The 20,900-nt window shown below is 45.9% G+C and overlaps 1 protein-coding gene across 1 annotated transcript in view; it reads left to right on the forward strand.

Moving 5' to 3' along the window:
• LOC121569957 (serine/arginine repetitive matrix protein 2) overlaps positions 1 to 20,900 on the forward strand; it is a 72,408-nt gene that overhangs the window by 18,682 nt on the left and 32,826 nt on the right. Inside the window, exons 4-8 of the mRNA XM_041881320.2 lie at positions 10,514 to 10,662; positions 10,742 to 10,802; positions 10,983 to 11,190; positions 14,335 to 14,433; positions 14,936 to 15,712. Of these exons, the coding sequence (XP_041737254.2) occupies positions 10,514 to 10,662; positions 10,742 to 10,802; positions 10,983 to 11,190; positions 14,335 to 14,433; positions 14,936 to 15,712 (1,294 nt within the window). The remainder of the gene's footprint in view (positions 1 to 10,513; positions 10,663 to 10,741; positions 10,803 to 10,982; positions 11,191 to 14,334; positions 14,434 to 14,935; positions 15,713 to 20,900) is intronic.

The following is a 20,900-nucleotide window of genomic DNA, read 5'->3' on the forward strand; positions in this document are numbered from 1 at the left end:
AAATGCGGTATCAGCCTACTCCGTGACACCCACAGAACACAACTATATAGAGTTCACACAAATAACCTTTTGGGCGACCTGGCCAAATTCACATAGAAATGTGAGTAATAGATCTGTCATTGTCATTGAAAGCAAGTCTAAGAAGCGGTAGATCTGTTCTATGTGGGCTATTTCTATGCTTCCCGTTAAGTTTTTGCGTCTTTTACTTTAGGTTTTGTACACCAGCTGAAAATACAATATTTTTGGTTATGGAAAATATATTTCACAGCGGTTTAGATGGTACAATGATTCTCTACACTATACTTGCTTGTTCTGTCACATAAACAAAAATTTGGCGAAATATAGCAACCAGGAAATAGCGGAGCGATTTTTGCATAGTCCATCTGTAAGTTCCATGTTCCCAAACGGTATCGCAGCGTATTAATGTTTAGACAGATCAGTTTGGGAGTGTCGGGCATTTCCCCCGGACGACGGCAGATGCTGTAGGGAAGTGGAGACATAAAGGCGTGTTAGACTGGAATTACCCATTTAGGGATGGACTAGTAATCTCATCGGTTAATAGGGATGGACTAGTAATCTCATCGGTTAATAGGGATGGACTAGTAATCTCATCGGTTAATAGGGATGGACTAGTAATCTCATCGGTTAATAGGGATGGACTAGTAATCTCATCGGTTAATCCAATATCCGGATGTCCAAACTGACGTTATTATTCAAACACTTGTGAGAAATTTTAAATGAAAAAGCTTAGTCTAAATTTAAACTGTCCATCCATGTTACATTGTGGCTCCAAACAAAGCAGCACGCCTTGCCCTTATCTACACACAGAACTAACACCAACAACATGCATGATAGTCTTTCATGTTTGAGGGTTGAGGAGAAATGTACTACTTCTCTTCTAGTCAAGAAACATTTGTGTGTTGAAAATGCCTAACCACATGTATAATCTATTTGCATACACTTCAACCAGACAGACACACCCCACCAGACTCTTCAACCAGACAGACACACCCCACCAGACTCTTCAACCAGACAGACACACCCCACCAGACTCTTCAACCAGACATGTGCTATGGGTTTCTTCACTGTACCCAAACCAAAAACAGATTTAATGTGTTGCTCAGTTATGTATAGAGCCATGTCATCCTGGAATGCTCTACCACCAGAGGATACTCAGTTATGTATAGATCCATGTCATCCTGGAATGCTCTGCCACCAGAGGATACTCAGTTATGATACCATGTCATCGTGGAATGCTCTGCCACCAGAGGATACTCAGTTATGATACCATGTCATCCTGGAATGCTCTGCCACCAGAGGATACTCAGTTATGTATAGAGCCATGTCATCCTGGAATGCTCTGCCACCAGAGGATACTCAGTTATGTATAGAGCCATGTCATCCTGGAATGCTCTGCCACCAGAGGATACTCAGTTATGTATAGAGCCATGTCATCATGGAATGCTCTGCCACCAGAGGATACTCAGTTATGTATAGAGCCATGTCATCCTGGAATGCTCTGCCACCAGAGGATACTCAGTTATGTATAGAGCCATGTCATCGTGGAATGCTCTGCCACCAGAGGATACTCAGTTATGATACCATGTCATCGTGGAATGCTCTGCCACCAGAGGATACTCAGTTATGATACCATGTCATCGTGGAATGCTCTGCCACCAGAGGATACTCAGTTATGATACCATGTCATCCTGGAATGCTCTGCCACCAGAGGATACTCAGTTATGTATAGAGCCATGTCATCCTGGAATGCTCTGCCACCAGAGGATACTCAGTTATGATACCATGTCATCCTGGAATGCTCTGCCACCAGAGGATACTCAGTTATGTATAGAGCCATGTCATCCTGGAATGCTCTGCCACCAGAGGATACTCAGTTATGTATAGAGCCATGTCATCCTGGAATGCTCTGCCACCAGAGGATACTCAGTTATGTATAGAGCCATGTCATCCTGGAATGAAAAAATTAAAATAAAGAAAATGAATTTTAAAAAAGCTGGTTTAGCTTTAGCTTAAAGATCTAATTTAACTGTACTGTATATAACAATTATGAATATGTATATCTCCTACTAACGTTACAGCAGGTATTTGTTAAATTTTTAGTTTTCCGATGATGACCTATTAGTGGTCAGGCTAACCCTAACCCTATTAGTGGTAGTTGAGTGATAACTGTACAGTGATTTTAATTTTGTGAGAACAGGTTTTATTTCGGGTAGGGATTTTTCTTCGTTAATGATCCCAATTTCGTTTAAGGGTCTTTCTATAAATAAATGGGGCCTATGTGTGACATTGGGATAAACATTTCTAAATGCTTTGAAAGAAAAATATAAATAAAATCACATTTTATTTGTCATCTGCGCCGAATATAACAGGTGTAGACTAACAGTGAAATGCTTACTGACAAGCCCTTAACCAACTATGCAGTTAAGAAAAATAAACTAAAAAGTAAAATACAAAAGAGCAACAATAAAATAACAATAACGAGGCTATATACAGGGGGTACCGGTACCGAGTCAATGTGCGGGGGTACAGGTGTGTCGAGGTAATTTAGGTAATATATATACACTACCAGTCAAAGGTTTTAGAACACCTACTCATTCAAGGGTTTGTCTTTTATTTTTACTATTTTCTACATTGTAGAATAATAGTGAAGACATCAAAACTATGAAATAACACACATGGAATCATGTAGTAACCAAAAAAAGTGTTAATCAAATCCAAATATATTTGAGATTCTTCAAATAGCCACCCTTTGCCTTGATGACAGCTTTGCACACCCCTGGCATTATCTCAACCAGCTTCACCTGGAATGCTTTTCCAACAGTCTTGAAGGCGTTCCCACATGCTGAGCACTTGTTGGCTGCTTTTCCTTCACTCTGCGGTCCAACTCATCCCAAACCATCTCAATTTGTTTGAGGTCGGGGGATGGAAAGGCCAGGTAATCTGATGCAGCACTCCATCACTCTCCTTCTTGGTAAAATAGCCCTTACACAACCTGGAGGTGTGTTGGATCATTGTCCTGTTGAAAAACAAGTGATCGTCCCACTAAGCCCAAACCAGATGGGATGACGTATCGCTGCAGAATGCTGTGGTAGCCATGCTGGTTAAGTGTGCCTTGAATTCTAAATAAAATCACAGACATCGTCACCAGCAAAGCAATGGTGGAAATGTGTACTTTGGTCTGGAGTCCAAATTTGAGATTTTTGGTTCCAACCGCTGTGTCTTTGTGAGACGCGGTGTGGGTGAATGGATGATCTCCGCATGTGTATTTTCCACGTAATGCATGGAGGAGGAGGTGTTATGGTGTGAGGGTGATATGCATCTTTCAAATGATTTGCCACAGATATAAAGAGCTCCGCACACCATCAATCATCAAAGGCAAGCGATAGTAGTGAAGTCCTGTATGGCAACACTGAGGAAGTCCTGTATGTATAGCAACACTGAGGAAGTCCTGTATGGCAACACTGAGGAAGTCCTGTATGTATAGCAACACTGAGGAAGTCCTGTATGTATAGCAACACTGAGGAAGTCCTGTATGTATAGCAACACTGAGGAAGTCCTGTATGTATAGCAACACTGAGGAAGTCCTGTATGTATAGCAACACTGAGGAAGTCCTGTATGTATAGCAACACTGAGGAAGTCCTGTATGTATAGCAACACTGAGGGAAGTCCTGTATGTAGCAACACTGAGGAAGTCCTGTATGTATAGCAACACTGAGGAAGTCCTGTATGTGCAACACTGAGGAAGTCCTGTATGTATAGCAACACTGAGGAAGTCCTGTATGTATAGCAACACTGAGGAAGTCATGTATGGCAACACTGAGGAAGTCCCTGTATGTATAGCAACACTGAGGAAGTCCGTGTATGGCAACACTGAGGAAGTCCTGTATGTATAGCAACACTGAGGAAGTCCTGTATGTATAGCAACACTGAGGAAGTCCTGTATGTATAGCAACACTGAGGAAGTCCCTGTATGTATAGCAACACTGAGGGAAGTCCTGTATGTATAGCAACACTGAGGAAGTCCTGTATGTATAGCAACACTGAGGAAGTCCTGTATGTATAGCAACACTGAGGAAGTCCTGTATGTATAGCAACACTGAGGAAGTCCTGTATGTATAGCAACACTGAGGAAGTCCTGTATGTATAGCAACACTGAGGAAGTCCTGTATATGTATAGCAACACTGAGAAGTCCTGTATGTATAGCAACACTGAAGTCCTGTATGTTAGCAACACTGAGGAAGTCCTGTATGTATAGCAACACAGAATCCTGTATGTTAGCACACTGACGAAGTCCTGTATGTATAGCAGCACTGAGGAAGTCCTGTATGTATAGCAACACTGAGGAAGTCCTGTATTATAGCAACACTGAGGAAGTCCTGTATGTATAGCACACTGAGGAAGTCCTGTATGTATAGCAACACTAGAATCCTGTATGTATACAACACTGAGAAGTCCTGTATGTATAGCAAAGAGGAAGTCCTGTATGTATACAACACTGGAAGTCCTGTTGTATGCAACACTGAGGAGTCCTGTATGTATAGCAAGAGGAAGTCCTCTATGTATAGCAACACTGAGGAAGTCCTGTATGTTGCAACACTGAGGAAGTCCTGTATGTGTGCAACACTGAGGAAGTCCTGTATGTATAGCAACACTGAGGAAGTCCTGTATGTATAGCAACACTGAGGAAGTCCTGTATGTATAGCAACACTGAGGAAGTCCTGTATGTATAGCAACACTGAGGGAGTCCTGTTGGCAACACTGAGGAATCTGTATGTATAGCAACACTAGAATCCTGTATGTAGCAACACTGGGGTCCGTGTTGCACACTGGGAAGTCCTGTATGTATAGCAACACTGAGGAAGTCCTGTATGTATAGACACTGAGGGAAGTCCTGTATGTATGGCAACACTGAGGAAGTCCTGTATGTATAGCAACACTGAGGAAGTCCTGTATGTATGGCAACACTGAGGAAGTCCTGTATGTATAGCAACACTGAGGAAGTCCTGTATGTATAGCAACACTGAGGAAGTCCTGTATGTATAGCAACACTGAGGAAGTCCTGTATGTATAGCAACACTGAGGAAGTCCTGTATGGCAACACTGAGGAAGTCCTGTATGTATAGCAACACTGAGGAAGTCCTGTATGTATAGCAACACTGAGGAAGTCCTGTATGTATAGCAACACTGAGGAAGTCCTGTATGTATAGCAACACTGAGGAAGTCCTGTATGTATGGCAACACTGAGGAAGTCCTGTATGTATAGCAACACTGAGGAAGTCCTGTATGTATAGCAACACTGAGGAAGTCCTGTATGTATAGCAACACTGAGGAAGTCCTGTATGTATAGCAACACTGAGGAAGTCCTGTATGTATAGCAACACTGAGGGGAAGTCCTGTATGTATAGCAACACTGAGGGAAGTCCTGTATGTATAGCAACACTGAGGAAGTCCTGTATGTATAGCAACACTGAGGAAGTCCTGTATGTATAGCAACACTGAGGAAGTCCTGTATGTATAGCAACACTGAGGAAGTCCTGTATGTATAGCAACACTGAGGAAGTCCTGTATGTATAGCAACACTGAGGAAGTCCTGTATGTATAGCAACACTGAGGAAGTCCTGTATGTATAGCAACACTGAGGAAGTCCTGTATGTATAGCAACACTGAGGAAGTCCTGTATGTATAGCAACACTGAGGAAGTCCTGTATGTATAGCAACACTGAGGAAGTCCTGTATAGCAACACTGAGGAAGTCCTGTATGTATAGCAACACTGAGGAAGTCCTGTATGTATAGCAACACTGAGGAAGTCCTGTATGTATAGCAACACTGAGGAAGTCCTGTATGTATAGCAACACTGAGGAAGTCCTGTATGTATAGCAACACTGAGGAAGTCCTGTATGTATAGCAACACTGAGGAAGTCCTGTATGTATAGCAACACTGAGGAAGTCCTGTATGTATAGCAACACTGAGGAAGTCCTGTATGTATAGCAACACTGAGGAAGTCCTGTATGTATGGCAACACTGAGGAAGTCCTGTATGTGTATAGCAACACTGAGGAAGTCCTGTATGTATAGCAACACTGAGGAAGTCCTGTATGTATAGCAACACTGAGGAAGTCCTGTATGTATAGCAACACTGAGGAAGTCCTGTATGTATAGCAACACTGAGGAAGTCCTGTATGTATAGCAACACTGAGGAAGTCCTGTATGTATAGCAACACTGAGGAAGTCCTGTATGTATAGCAACACTGAGGAAGTCCTGTATGTATAGCAACACTGAGGAAGTCCTGTATGTATAGCAACACTGAGGAAGTCCTGTATGTATAGCAACACTGAGGAAGTCCTGTATGTATAGCAACACTGAGGAAGTCCTGTATGTATAGCAACACTGAGGAAGTCCTGTATGTATAGCAACACTGAGGAAGTCCTGTATGTATAGCAACACTGAGGAAGTCCTGTATGTATAGCAACACTGAGGAAGTCCTGTATGTATAGCAACACTGAGGAAGTCCTGTATGTATAGCAACACTGAGGAAGTCCTGTATGTATAGCAACACTGAGGAAGTCCTGTATGTATAGCAACACTGAGGAAGTCCTGTATGTATAGCAACACTGAGGAAGTCCTGTATGTATAGCAACACTGAGGAAGTCCTGTATGTAGCAACACTGAGGAAGTCCTGTATGTATAGCAACACTGAGGAAGTCCTGTATGTATAGCAACACTGAGGAAGTCCTGTATGTATAGCAACACTGAGGAAGTCCTGTATGTATAGCAACACTGAGGAAGTCCTGTATGTATAGCAACACTGAGGAAGTCCTGTATGTATAGCAACACTGAGGAAGTCCTGTATGTATAGCAACACTGAGGAAGTCCTGTATGTATAGCAACACTGAGGAAGTCCTGTATGTATAGCAACACTGAGGAAGTCCTGTATGTATAGCAACACTGAGGAAGTCCTGTATGTATAGCAACACTGAGGAAGTCCTGTATAGCAACACTGAGGAAGTCCTGTATGTATAGCAACACTGAGGAAGTCCTGTATGTATAGCAACACTGAGGAAGTCCTGTATGTATAGCAACACTGAGGAAGTCCTGTATGTATAGCAACACTGAGGAAGTCCTGTATGTATAGCAACACTGAGGAAGTCCTGTATGTATAGCAACACTGAGGAAGTCCTGTATGTATAGCAACACTGAGGAAGTCCTGTATGTATAGCAACACTGAGGAAGTCCTGTATGTATGGCAACACTGAGGAAGTCCTGTATGTATAGCAACACTGAGGAAGTCCTGTATGTATAGCAACACTGAGGAAGTCCTGTATGTATAGCAACACTGAGGAAGTCCTGTATGTATAGCAACACTGAGGAAGTCCTGTATGTATGGCAACACTGAGGAAGTCCTGTATGTATAGCAACACTGAGGAAGTCCTGTATGTATAGCAACACTGAGGAAGTCCTGATGTATAGCAACACTGAGGAAGTCCTTGTATAGCAACACTGAGGAAGTCCTGTATGAAGCAACACTGAGGAAGTCCTGTATGTATAGCAACACTGAGGAAGTCCTGTATGTATAGCAACACTGAGGAAGTCCTGTATGTATAGCAACACTGAGGAAGTCCTGTATGTATAGCAACACTGAGGAAGTCCTGTATGTAGCAACACTGAGGAAGTCCTGTATGTATAGCAACACTGAGGAAGTCCTGTATGTATAGCAACACTGAGGAAGTCCTGTATGTATAGCAACACTGAGGAAGTCCTGTAGTGTATAGCAACACTGAGGAAGTCCTGTATGTATAGCAACACTGAGGAAGTCCTGTATGTATAGCAACACTGAGGAAGTCCTGTATGTATAGCAACACTGAGGAAGTCCTGTATGTATGGCAACACTGAGGAAGTCCTGTATGTATAGCAACACTGAGGAAGTCCTGTATGTATAGCAACACTGAGGAAGTCCTGTATGTATAGCAACACTGAGGAAGTCCTGTATGTATAGCAACACTGAGGAAGTCCTGTATGTATAGCAACACTGAGGAAGTCCTGTATGTATAGCAACACTGAGGAAGTCCTGTATGTATAGCAACACTGAGGAAGTCCTGTATGTATAGCAACACTGAGGAAGTCCTGTATGTATAGCAACACTGAGGAAGTCCTGTATGTATAGCAACACTGAGGAAGTCCTGTATGTATAGCAACACTGAGGAAGTCCTGTATGTATAGCAACACTGAGGAAGTCCTGTATGTATAGCAACACTGAGGAAGTCCTGTATGATAGCAACACTGAGGAAGTCCTGTATGTATGGCAACACTGAGGAAGTCCTGTATGTATAGCAACACTGAGGAAGTCCTGTATGTATAGCAACACTGAGGAAGTCCTGTATGTATAGCAACACTGAGGAAGTCCTGTATGTATAGCAACACTGAGGAAGTCCTGTATGGCAACACTGAGGAAGTCCTGTATGGCAACACTGAGGAAGTCCTGTATGTATAGCAACACTGAGGAAGTCCTGTATGTATAGCAACACTGAGGAAGTCCTGTATAGCAACACTGAGGAAGTCCTGTATGTATAGCAACACTGAGGAAGTCCTGTATGTATAGCAACACTGAGGAAGTCCTGTATGTATAGCAACACTGAGGAAGTCCTGTATGGCAACACTGAGGAAGTCCTGTATGTATAGCAACACTGAGGAAGTCCTGTATAGCAACACTGAGGAAGTCCTGTATGTATAGCAACACTGAGGAAGTCCTGTATGTATAGCAACACTGAGGAAGTCCTGTATGTATAGCAACACTGAGGAAGTCCTGTATGGCAACACTGAGGAAGTCATGTATGTATGGCAACACTGAGGAAGTCCTGTATGTATAGCAACACTGAGGAAGTCCTGTATGGCAACACTGAGGAAGTCATGTATGTATGGCAACACTGAGGAAGTCATGTATGTATGGCAACACTGAGGAAGTCCTGTATGTATAGCAACACTGAGGAAGTCCTGTATGTATGGCAACACTGAGGAAGTCCTGTATGTATAGCAACACTGAGGAAGTCCTGTATGTATAGCAACACTGAGGAAGTCATGTATGTATAGCAACACTGAGGAAGTCCTCTATGTATAGCAACACTGAGGAAGTCCTGAATAGCAACACTGAGGAAGTCCTGTATGTATAGCAACACTGAGGAAGTCCTGAATAGCAACACTGAGGAAGTCCTGAATAGCAACACTGAGGAAGTCATGTATGTATAGCAACACTGAGGAAGTCCTGTATGTATAGCAACACTGAGGAAGTCCTGTATGTATAGCAACACTGAGGAAGTCCTGTATGTATAGCAACACTGAGGAAGTCCTGTATGTATAGCAACACTGAGGAAGTCCTGTATGTATAGCAACACTGAGGAAGTCCTGTATGTATAGCAACACTGAGGAAGTCCTGTATGTATAGCAACACTGAGGAAGTCCTGTATAGCAACACTTTGAGGAGTTAAATGAGTAGGTGGTGAAATGCAAACTTTGCGAGGTGGAATTGAGGTACGGTAATGGTAGTACAGATGCAATGCTTCACCATCTGAAAGGGACACACCGTGAGACAAACCGTTGCTGGCGGCAGCGCAGGCCCTAGACTGCTTCACACTATTGAAGTGTGATAAGGGAGTGACTTCAATACCCTGATGGTATATCTAGAACCAGACTACCAGATGCCATGTTGAAAAACCATGATGGCCTTGGTGGAGAAATTGTACAATGATTAGTCTGCAAGTACAAAGCGCAAGCTCTCAAACTATTTTTCCTCATGAATCATTGCTAGTTAGTGTGTTTTTGTCTCATAATATGAAATGACAGACTACCATCGTTGCTGAGTGGGTGGGGAACAGGGTCATGTCTAGATGGGATGCAGCTTTTATCAAGTTGACATCAAAAATGGATTTTTTTAGCTAACCTTCTTTCTGACCTTAACCTAATTCTCCTAACCTGCTACGTTCATTTGCATAACCTGCTGCATAAGTTTGCTAGGAAAAGTACATTTTGTCAAATATCTGGACAAAACCGTGGGCCTGCAGTAAGGGCCGTTGTCCAACACATAGAACTGAATTGCCCCCTAGCAGTCATACGCAATAGGGCTGGAAAACAGACAGAAATACACTGTCTAAACGTTACACATTTTCCCCCATTTGTCAAATCCTTGGTTCTATAATGGTGAACATCAGACTTCTCTTTCACTGTGGTTGTTAGAATAGGCTACTGTGCTGATATAACGCCCTGAAAACAACACTGTTTGCTGTTGTGGCATTGGCTACTGTGCTGATATAACGCCCAGAAAACAACACTGTTTGCTGTTGTGGCATTTTGTGTCATTCTGGTTGGTCAGAGTAGAGCTATGTTCTATTGGAATAGAGAAATTATTTCAAATACCCATCCCTATGACCTGTCTTCTGTCCTGTATGTTACCTTGTCTCTGGACCACCAATAACTCATGTGACTTAATATGTCCTGCAGATTCTCCCTCTGATATGGGGGAAGAGCTTCCCTCTCTGCCTCCCTCTCCGACCTTCGCCCCTGTGGAGGAGGGGGAGACTGGTAACCCTGTGGAGGAGAAGGTGGAGAGAGAACCATCACCAGTTCCAGAGACTCCGAGTGGTGAAGGGGTAAAACACATCATACTATTCTGCAATGGAATTAAATTAAATGCCAGAATGGACACTTATGATCTGTTGTTGACACTAGGTGCCCCAAGGAGAAGAGATGCACAAAGAGGGAAGAGCAGAGATCACTTTGCTGGATAATGGTAGGATATGACTATTGATAACTGATAGCTAGTGACCGAAATGGCTAGTGACTGTGGCAGTATATCTGGGCATATGCTAATGTCACCAGCCCACCTCTGTATAACATCAGCAAGTTATCAGTAGAAATGTCTTGTCTTGAGTGTCAACCCTTTTCCCTGTGTTTTCCTTGGCTGAGGTAGAGAGCCCGTTTAAAGAGCGTGCTCCCATGAAGACCTCCAGCCCCTTAGAGTGGCAGGAGGGGGAGGAGGTCAAGGACAAAACAGCCTCTCCATTGCTCTTGAGCTGTGATGATGATGATGATGATGATGATGATGATGATGACCACTGCCCTGTAAAGCAGCCTTTCCCTGCCCTGACACGACAGTGCAACGAACAGGCAGCAGATGGGTAAGGTGGATCCCAACTCCATACTGATATGGAACGCCTAACAAGGAGTTCGTTGTTTTTAGTCTTGTTGTAGATGTGTTATATTGATTCAATAAGGGGAAAGTTGATCTGATTTCTCTACGCTTCCCTGATGTTCCCCCTCTTCTTCTATACCTCCCTGATGTTCCCCATCTTCTTATATATACCTCCCTGATGTTCCCTCTTCTATACCTCCCTGATGTTCCCTCTCTTCTTCTATACCTCCCTGATGTTCCCTCTCTTCTTCTATACCTCCCTGATGTTCCCTCTCTTCTTCTATACCTCCCTGATGTTCCCTCTCTTCTTCTATACCTCCCTGATGTTCCCTCTCTTCTTCTATACCTCCCTGATGTTCCCTCTCCTTCTATACCTCCCTGATGTTCCCTCTCTTCTATACCTCCCTGATGTTTCCTCTCTTCTTCTATACCTCCCTGATGTTCCCTCTCTTCTTCTATACCTCCCTGATGTTCCCTCTCTTCTTCTATACCTCCCTGATGTTCCCTCTCTTCTTCTATACCTCCCTGATGTTCCCTCTCTTCTTCTATACCTCCCTGATGTTCCCTCTCCTTCTATACCTCCCTGATGTTCCCTCTTCTATACCTCCCTGATGTTTCCTCTCTTCTTCTATACCTCCCTGATGTTCCCTCTCTTCTTCTATACCTCCCTGATGTTCCCTCTTCTATACCTCCCTGATGTTCCCTCTTCTATACCTCCCTGATGTTCCCTCTCTTCTATATCTCCCTGATGTTCCCTCTCTTCTATACCTCCCTGATGTTCCCTCTTCTATACCTCCCTGATGTTCCCTCTTCTATACCTCCCTGATGTTCCCTCTCTTCTTCTATACCTCCCTGATGTTCCCTCTCTTCTTCTATACCTCCCTGATGTTCCCTCTTCTTCTATACCTCCCTGATGTTCCCTCTCTTCTATACCCCCCTGATGTTCCCTCTTCTATACCTCCCTGATGTTCCCTTTTCTATACCTCCCTGATGTTCCCTCTCTTCTTCTATACCTCCCTGATGTTCCTTCTTCTATACCTCCCTGATGTTCCCTCTTCTATACCTCCCTGATGTTCCCTCTTCTATATACCTCCCTGATGTTCCCTCTCTTATTCTATACCTCCCTGATGTCCCCTCTCTTCTTCTATACCTCCCTGATGTTCCCTCTCTTCTTCTATACCTCCCTGATGTTCCCTCTCTTCTTCTATACCTCCCTGATGTTCCCTCTTCTATACCTCCCTGATGTTCCCTCTTCTATACCTCCTTGATGTTCCCTCTTCTATACCTCCCTGATGTTCCCTCTTCTATACCTCCCTGATGTTCCCTCTTCTATACCTCCCTGATGTTCCCTCTTCTATACCTCCCTGATGTTCCCTCTTCTATACCTCCCTGATGTTCCTTCTTCTATACCTCCCTGATGTTCCCTCTTCTATACCTCCCTGATGTTCCCTCTTCTATATACCTCCCTGATGTTCCCTCTCTTATTCTATACCTCCCTGATGTCCCCTCTCTTCTTCTATACCTCCCTGATGTTCCCTCTCTTCTTCTATACCTCCCTGATGTTCCCTCTCTTCTTCTATACCTCCCTGATGTTCCCTCTTCTATACCTCCCTGATGTTCCCTCTTCTATACCTCCTTGATGTTCCCTCTTCTATACCTCCCTGATGTTCCCTCTTCTATACCTCCCTGATGTTCCCTCTTCTATACCTCCCTGATGTTCCCTCTTCTATACCTCCCTGATGTTCCCTCTTCTATACCTCCCTGATGTTCCCTCTTCAATACCTCCCTGATGTTCCCTCTTCTATACCTCCCTGATGTTCCCTCTTCTATACCTCCCTGATGTTCCCTCTCTTCTTCTATACCTCCCTGATGTTTCCTCTCTTCTTCTATACCTCCCTGATGTTCCCTCTTCTATACCTCCCTGGTGTTCCCTCTTCTATACCTCCCTGGTGTTCCCTCTTCTATACCTCCCTGGTGTTCCTTCTCTTCTTCTATACCTCCCTGATGTTCCCTCTTCTATACCTCCCTGATGTTCCCTCTTCTATACCTCCCTGATGTTCCCTCTTCTATACCTCCCTGATGTTCCCTCTTCTATACCTCCCTGATGTTCCCTCTTCTATACCTCCCTGATGTTCCCTCTTCTATACCTCCCTGATGTGCCCTCTCTTCTATACCTCCCTGATGTGCCCTCTCTTCTATACCTCCCTGATGTGCCCTCTCTTCTATACCTCCCTGATGTGCCCTCTCTTCTATACCTCCCTGATGTTCCCTCTCTTCTATACCTCCCTGATGTTCCCTCTTCTATACCTCCCTGGTGTTCCCTCTTCTATACCTCCCTGGTGTTCCCTCTCTTCTTCTATACCTCCCTGGTGTTCCCTCTCTTCTTCTATACCTCCCTGGTGTTCCCTCTTCTATACCTCCCTGGTGTTCCCTCTTCTATACCTCCCTGATGTTCCCGCTCTTCTATACCTCCTTGACGTTCCCGCTCTTCTATACCTCCTTGACGTTCCCGCTCTTCTATACCTCCCTGATGTTCCCTCTCTTCTTCTATACCTCCCTGATGTTCCCTCTCTTCTTCTATGTCTCCCTGATGTTCCCTCTTCTATACCTCCCTGATGTTCCCTCTTCTATACCTCCCTGATGTTCCCTCTTCTATACCTCCCTGATGTTCCCTCTTCTATACCTCCCTGGTGTTCCCTCTCTTCTTCTATACCTCCCTGGTGTTCCCTCTTCTATACCTCCCTGGTGTTCCCTCTTCTATACCTCCCTGGTGTTCCCTCTTCTATACCTCCCTGGTGTTCCCTCTTCTATACCTCCCTGCCCTGATGTTCCCTCTTCTATACCTCCCTGCCCTGATGTTCCCTCTTCTATACCTCCCTGATGTTCCCTCTTCTATACCTCCCTGATGTTCCCTCTTCTATACCTCCCTGGTGTTCCCTCTTCTATACCTCCCTGGTGTTCCCTCTTCTATACCTCCCTGATGTTCCCTCTTCTATACCTCCCTGGTGTTCCCTCTTCTATACCTCCCTGGTGTTCCCTCTTCTATACCTCCCTGATGTTCCCTCTTCTATACCTCCCTGATGTTCCCTCTCTTCTTATATACCTCCCTGATGTTCCCTCTCTTCTCCAGAGGATGTGATGCAGTGCTGGATTCTCCTCCCTGTCGGTTTTCTGTTGGCAAACCAAATACCCCAGCTCACAGAATGACGGAGGAGGAAGAGACCCCTTGGTCAGTCTACCGGTCTGGCTCTGCAGACTGATCTTAAACATAATCATCAGATCAGTGGTAACACAGGACAGGAGACCTTGGTTAGGGTTTGATTCCAGAAATGACTGCAGTTGATATGCAGCCATTGTCAATGGTAGAGGATGTTGACTTCAAAACCCTGATGGCATATCTAGAACCAGACTACCAGATGCCATGTTGAAAAACCATGATGGCCTTGGTGCAGAAATTGTTCAATAATTAGTCTGCAAGTACAAAGCGCAAGCTCTCAAACTATTTTTCTCATGAATCATTGCTAGTTAGTGTGTTTTTGTCTCATAATATGAAATTACAAACTACCGGTAGCCTACTGTGTCTAGGACTGTGGTACGTAATAGGACCATATTCTGCATTGTGATTTCATGTGGAATTGTATCACTTGTTCTTATTGTTCTAAAGGAAAATGGCAGTTTAAATGTTAAGATCATTTAGAATTTGACACATCCCTATTGTGTTAATTCTCCAGGAAGTTGAGACTGTCCCTCTGCAGCACAGAGACGGAGCCAGAGGAGCCTCCCCACAGAAGCCCGTATCCAGCAGTGGAACCCAAAGAACAACCAGCACCAGAGAAGAAGAGTCTGGCCCAACCACCAGAGAAGAAGAGTCTGGCCCAACCACCAGAGAAGAAGAGTCTGGCCCAACCACCAGAGAAGAAGAGTCTGGCCCAACCACCAGAGAAGAAGAGTCTGGCCCAACCACCAGAGAAGAAGAGTCTGGCCCAACCACCAGAGAAGAAGAGTCTGGCCCAACCACCAGAGAAGAAGAGTCTGGCCCAACCGCCAGAGAAGAAGAGTCTGGCCCAACCGCCAGAGAAGAAGAGTCTGGCCCAACCGCCAGAGAAGAAGAGTCTGGCCCAACCGCCAGAGAAGAAGAGTCTGGCCCAACCGCCAGAGATTAACATTCTGGCCCAACCGCCAGAGATTAACATTCTGGCCCAACCGCCAGAGAAGAGGAGTCTGGCCCAGCCGCCAGAGAAGAGGAGTCTGGCCCAGCCGCCAGAGAAGAGGAGTCTGGCCCAACCGCCAGAGAAGAGGAGTCTGGCCCAACCACCAGAGAAGAGGAGTCTGGCCCAACCACCAGAGAAGAAGAGTCTGGCCCAACCACCAGAGAAGAGGAGTCTGGCCCAACCACCAGAGAAGAGGAGTCTGGCCCAACCACCAGAGAAGGAGGCAACACAGGAAAGGAAAGCCACATCCTCCTTTCTCCAGAAGCTGAGAGAGGCTGGTCAGTCAAAGCCTGCCTGGTGAGTCCAAATCTATTGTTTTCATTTAACCGAATGAATGATTAGAACTGTCCTGTTTACAATATCCACAGTAGTGGCCCTCCCTGAGTCTCTTTTTTTAGTATTTTTGTATTTTACCCCCTTTCTTCTACCCAATTTCAGGGTATCCAATTGGTAGTTACAGTCTTGTCCCATCGCTGCAACTCCCGTACGGACACGGGAGAGGCGAAGGTCGAAAGTAGTGCGTTCTCCGAAACACAACCCAACCGAGCCGCACTGCTTCTTGACACAGTGCCCACTTAACCCGGAAGCCAGCCGCACCAATGTGCCGGAGGAAACACTGTACACCTGGCAACCGAGTCAGCGTGCACTGCCGGCCAAACACTCCCCTACCCTGGACAGCGCTTGGCCAATTGTGCGCCGCCCAATGGGTCTCCCGGTCAAGCCTGGACTCGAACCAGGATCTCACAGTTAATTGCCTTTGACCACTGTGCCACTCGGGAGGCCCCTCCCTGAGTTTCTAAACCCAGAGGCCCAACATCGCAAGACTTCCGGGAATGCTTGCGAAGTATACCTGGCTGGAGTTTGGGGTTTGAGAAGTCAATGAGAGAAGTGAAATATTCTTCCTTAGTTGTTAATTGTCTCGAAAGATAAAGGCACAACCTGGATTAGAGCCAATGTCTTCAGTAATTGATCATGGTATTACTCCAACTTCCTGAAAGTGACAAACTGACACGTAGCCAATGTCGTCTACAAGCGTGATTGGGGATTTACATTTTAGTCATTTAGCCGACGCTCTTATCCAGAGCGACTTAGTTAGCTAGGTGGGACAACCACATATCACAGGGTGACTTAGTCAGTGCATTCATCTTCAGATACAGTGAGGGAAAAAAGTATTTGATCCCCTGCTGATTTTGTACGTTTGCCACTGACAAAGACATGATCAGTCTATCATTTTAATGGTAGGTTTATTTGAACAGTGAGAGACAGAATAACAACAAAAAAATCCAGAAAAACGCATGTCAAAAATGTTATAAATTGATTTGCATTTTAATGAGGGAAATAAGTATTTGACCCCTCTGCAAAACATGACTTAGTACTCGGTGGCAAAACCCTTGTTGGCAATCACAGAGGTCAGACGTTTCTTGTAGTTGGCCACCAGGTTTGCACACATCTCAGGAGGGATTTTGCCCCACTCCTCTTTGCAGATCTTCTCCAAGTCATTAAGGTTTCGAGGCTGACGTTTGGCAACTCGAACCTTCAGCTCCCCTCCACAGATTTTCTATGGGATTAAGGTCTGGAGACTGGCTAGGCCACTCCAGGACCTTAATGTGCTTCTTCTTGAGCCACTCCTTTGTTGCCTTGGCCGTGTGTTTTGGGTCATTGTCATGCTGGAATACCCATCCACGACCCATTTTCAATGCCCTGGCTGAGGGAAGGAGGTTCTCACCCAAGATTTGACGGTACATGGCGCCGTCCATCGTCCCCTTTGATGCGGTGAAGTTGTCCTGTCCCCTTAGCAGAAAAAACACCCCAAAAGCATAATGTTTCCACCTCCATGTTTGACGGTGGGGATGGTGTTCTTGGGGTCATAGGCAGCATTCCTCCTCGTCCAAACACGGCGAGTTGAGTTGATGCCAAAGAACTCGATTTTGGTCTCATCTGACCACAACACTTTCACCCAGTTATCCTCTGAATCATTCAGATGTTCATTGGCAAACTTCAGACGGGCCTGTATATGTGCTTTTTTGAGCAGCGTAGTGTGTTATCAATTGTTTTCTTGGTGTCTATGGTCCCAGCTGCCTTGAGATCATTGACAAGATCCTCCCGTGTAGTTCTGGGCTGATTCCTCACCGTTCTCATGATCATTGCAACTCCACGAGGTGAGATCTTGCATGGAGCCCCAGGCCGAGGGAGATTGACAGTTCTTTTGTGTTTCTTCCATTTGCGAATAATCGCACCAACTGTTGTCACCTTCTCACCAAGCTGCTTGGCGATGGTCTTGTAACCCATTCCAGCCTTGTGTAGGTCTACAATCTTGTCCCTGACATCCTTGGAGAGCTCTTTGGTCTTGGCCATGGTGGAGAGTTTGGAATCTGATTGATTGCTTCTGTGGACAGGTGTCTTTTATACAGGTAACAAGCTGAGATTAGGAGCACTCCCTTAAAGAGTGTGCTCCTAATCTCAGCTCGTTACCTGTATAAAAGGCACCTTGGAGCCAGAAATCTTTCTGATTAAGATGGGGTCAAATACTTATTTCTCTCATTTAAAATGCAAATCAATTTATAACATTTTTGACATGCGTTTTTCTGGATTTTTTTGTTATTCTGTCTCTCACTGTTCAAATAAACCTACCATTAAAATTATAGACTGATCATTTCTTTGTCAGTCATTTCTTTGTCAGTGGGCAAACGTACAAAATCAGAAGGAGATCAAATACTTTTTTCCCTCACTGTAGCTAGGTGGGACAACCACATATCACAGGCATAGTATGTATACTTTTCCTAGAAAGGGGTTGGAGGGGGGATTGTTGGTTCCACCGTTGGGGTGCCAGGACAGAGAAGAGCTTGGACTGGGCTGAGCGGGAGCTGCCCTCCCGTAGGGGTGGGAGGGCCAAGAGACCAGAGGTGGCAGAACTGAGTGCTCGGCGTTGGGGTGTAGGGTTTGAGCATAGCCTGAAGGTAGGTAGGGGCAGTTTCTCTTGCTGCTCCGTAGGTAAACACCATGGTCTTGTAGTGGATGCGAGCTTCAACTGGAAGCCAGTGGAGTGTGTGGAGGAGCGGGGTAACATGAGAGAACATGGGAAGGTTGAACACCAGGCGGGCTGCAGCGTTCTAGATAAGTTGCAGGGGTTTAATGGCACAAGCAGGGAGCCCAGCCAACAGCGAGTTGCAGTAATCCAGACGGGAGATTAGTGCCTGGATTAGGACCTGCACCGCTTCCTGTGTGAGGGGAGCGACTCGGGCAGTCCTAGAGGTGGCAGAGCCTGAAACACCCAGCCCTGAGAGGGTGGAGAGGAGGATCTGGTGGTTCACGGTGTCAAAGGCAGCAGATAGATCTAGGAGGATGAGAACAGAGGACAGAGAGTCAGCTTTGGCAGTGCAGAGAGCCTCCGTGACACAGAGAAGAGCAGTCTCGGTTGAGTGACCCGTCTTGAAGCCTGACTGGTTAGGGTCAAGAAGATTGTTCTGAGAGAGATAATGAGAGAGTTGATCAGAGACAGCACGCTCAAGTGTTTTGGAAAGAAAAGAAGGGATACAGGTCTATAGTTTTTGACGTCAGAGGAGACGAGTGTTTGTTTCTTGAGGATGGGAGCGACTGGGGCAATTTGAAGTCAGAGGGGACGCAGCCAGTGGTCAGGGATGAGTTGATGAGGGAAGTGAGGAATGGGAGAAGGTCTCCAGAGATGGTCTGGAGGAGGGGATGGGGGAAGTGAGGAATGGGAGAAGGTCTCCAGAGATGGTCTGGAGGAGGGGATGGGGGAAGTGAGGAATGGGAGAAGGTCTCCAGAGATGGTCTGGAGGAGGGGATGGGGGAAGTGAGGAATGGGAGAAGGTCTCCAGAGATGGTCTGGATGAGTTGATGGGGGAAGTGGGGAATGGGAGAAGGTCTCCAGAGATGGTCTGGAGGAGTTGATGAGGGAAGTGAGGAATGGGAGAAGGTCTCCAGAGATGGTCTGGAGGAGGGGATGGGGTCTAGTGGTCAGGGATGAGTTAATGAGGGAAGTGAGGAATGGGAGAAGGTCTCCAGAGATGGTCTGGAGGAGGGGATGGGGTCGAGCGGGCAGAACTCACTAGTCGCAGGATGTCATCTGGAGAGAGAGGTGAGGAAGAGGTCAAGGCGTAGGGTAGTTCTGTGTGAGTGGGACCAGTGGACTCAATAGGCTGAGTGAATGAGGAGCAGATGTCGTCAACCTTCTTTTTAAAGTGGTTAACAAAGTTGTCTGCGGAGTGGGAGGGGGTGGAGGATTAAGGAGGGAGGAGATGGTGGAAAAGAGTTTCCTAGGGTTAGAGGCAGAAGCTTAATTTAGAGTGGTAGAAAGTGGCTTTAGCAGCGGATACAGAGGAAGAGAATGTAGAGAGGAGGGAGTGAAAAGATGACAGGTTCTCTGGAAGTTTAGTTTTCCTCCATTTTCTCTCAGCCCAGTTCTGTAAGCTCGCAATGAGTCACTCAGCCATGTTGCAGGAGGGCGGGCCGAGCCGGCCGGGAGGAAAGGTGACAATGCGAATCATAGGATGCGGAAAGGGTGGGCAGGAGGGTTGATGTGGCAGAATCAGGAAACAGAAGGGAGAGATGATAGAAGAGAAGAGAGTAGTGGGGGGAGAGAGAGCGAAGGTTGTGACACTGTATGACCATCTGGGAGGGGCTGAGTGGTTAGGGTTGGAGGGGAGGGAGACAGCATGACCATCTGGGAGGGGCTGAGTGGTTAGGGTTGGAGGGGAGGGAGACAGCATGACCATCTGGGAGGGGCTGAGTGGTTAGGGTTGGAGGGGAGGGAGACAGCATGACCATCTGGGAGGGGCTGAGTGGTTAGGGTTGGAGGGGAGGGGAGGGAGACAGCATGACCATCTGGGAGGGGCTGAGTGGTTAGGGTTGGAGGGGAGGGAGACAGCATGACCATCTGGGAGGGGCTGAGTGGTTAGGGTTGGAGGGGAGGGAGACAGCATGACCATCTGGGAGGGGCTGAGTGGTTAGGGTTGGAGGGAGGAGACAGCATGACCATCTGGGAGGGGCTGAGTGGTTAGGGTTGGAGGGGAGGGAGACAGCATGACCATCTGGGAGGGGCTGAGTGGTTAGGGTTGGAGGGGAGGGAGACAGCATGACCATCTGGGAGGGGCTGAGTGGTTAGGGTTGGAGGGGAGGGAGACCGAAAAGGAAATGAGCTGATCAAGGTGTCCATTTCTATTGGAGAAGCATTTTCTGCCCATCTTCATACTGTCTTTGCTATTAGTTGATGTGGTGAATTCTGATACTGTATACAGTGTATAATGGTGGCTAGGGCTAATGCAGGTGTTCCCTCAGAAAATTGGCCCACGAACCCATTTTGAAATACAGTGCATTTGGAAATTATTCAGACCCCTTGACTTTTTCCACATTTTGTTACGTTACAGCCTAAATGTCTTATTTAATCAATTCTAGAATAAGGCTGTAACGTAACAAAATGTGGAAGAGGGGAAGGGGTCTGAATACTTTCCAGATGCACTGTATA

This window comes from Coregonus clupeaformis, chromosome 7, assembly GCF_020615455.1.
Source record: "Coregonus clupeaformis isolate EN_2021a chromosome 7, ASM2061545v1, whole genome shotgun sequence".
NCBI classification, from domain to species: domain Eukaryota; kingdom Metazoa; phylum Chordata; class Actinopteri; order Salmoniformes; family Salmonidae; genus Coregonus; species Coregonus clupeaformis.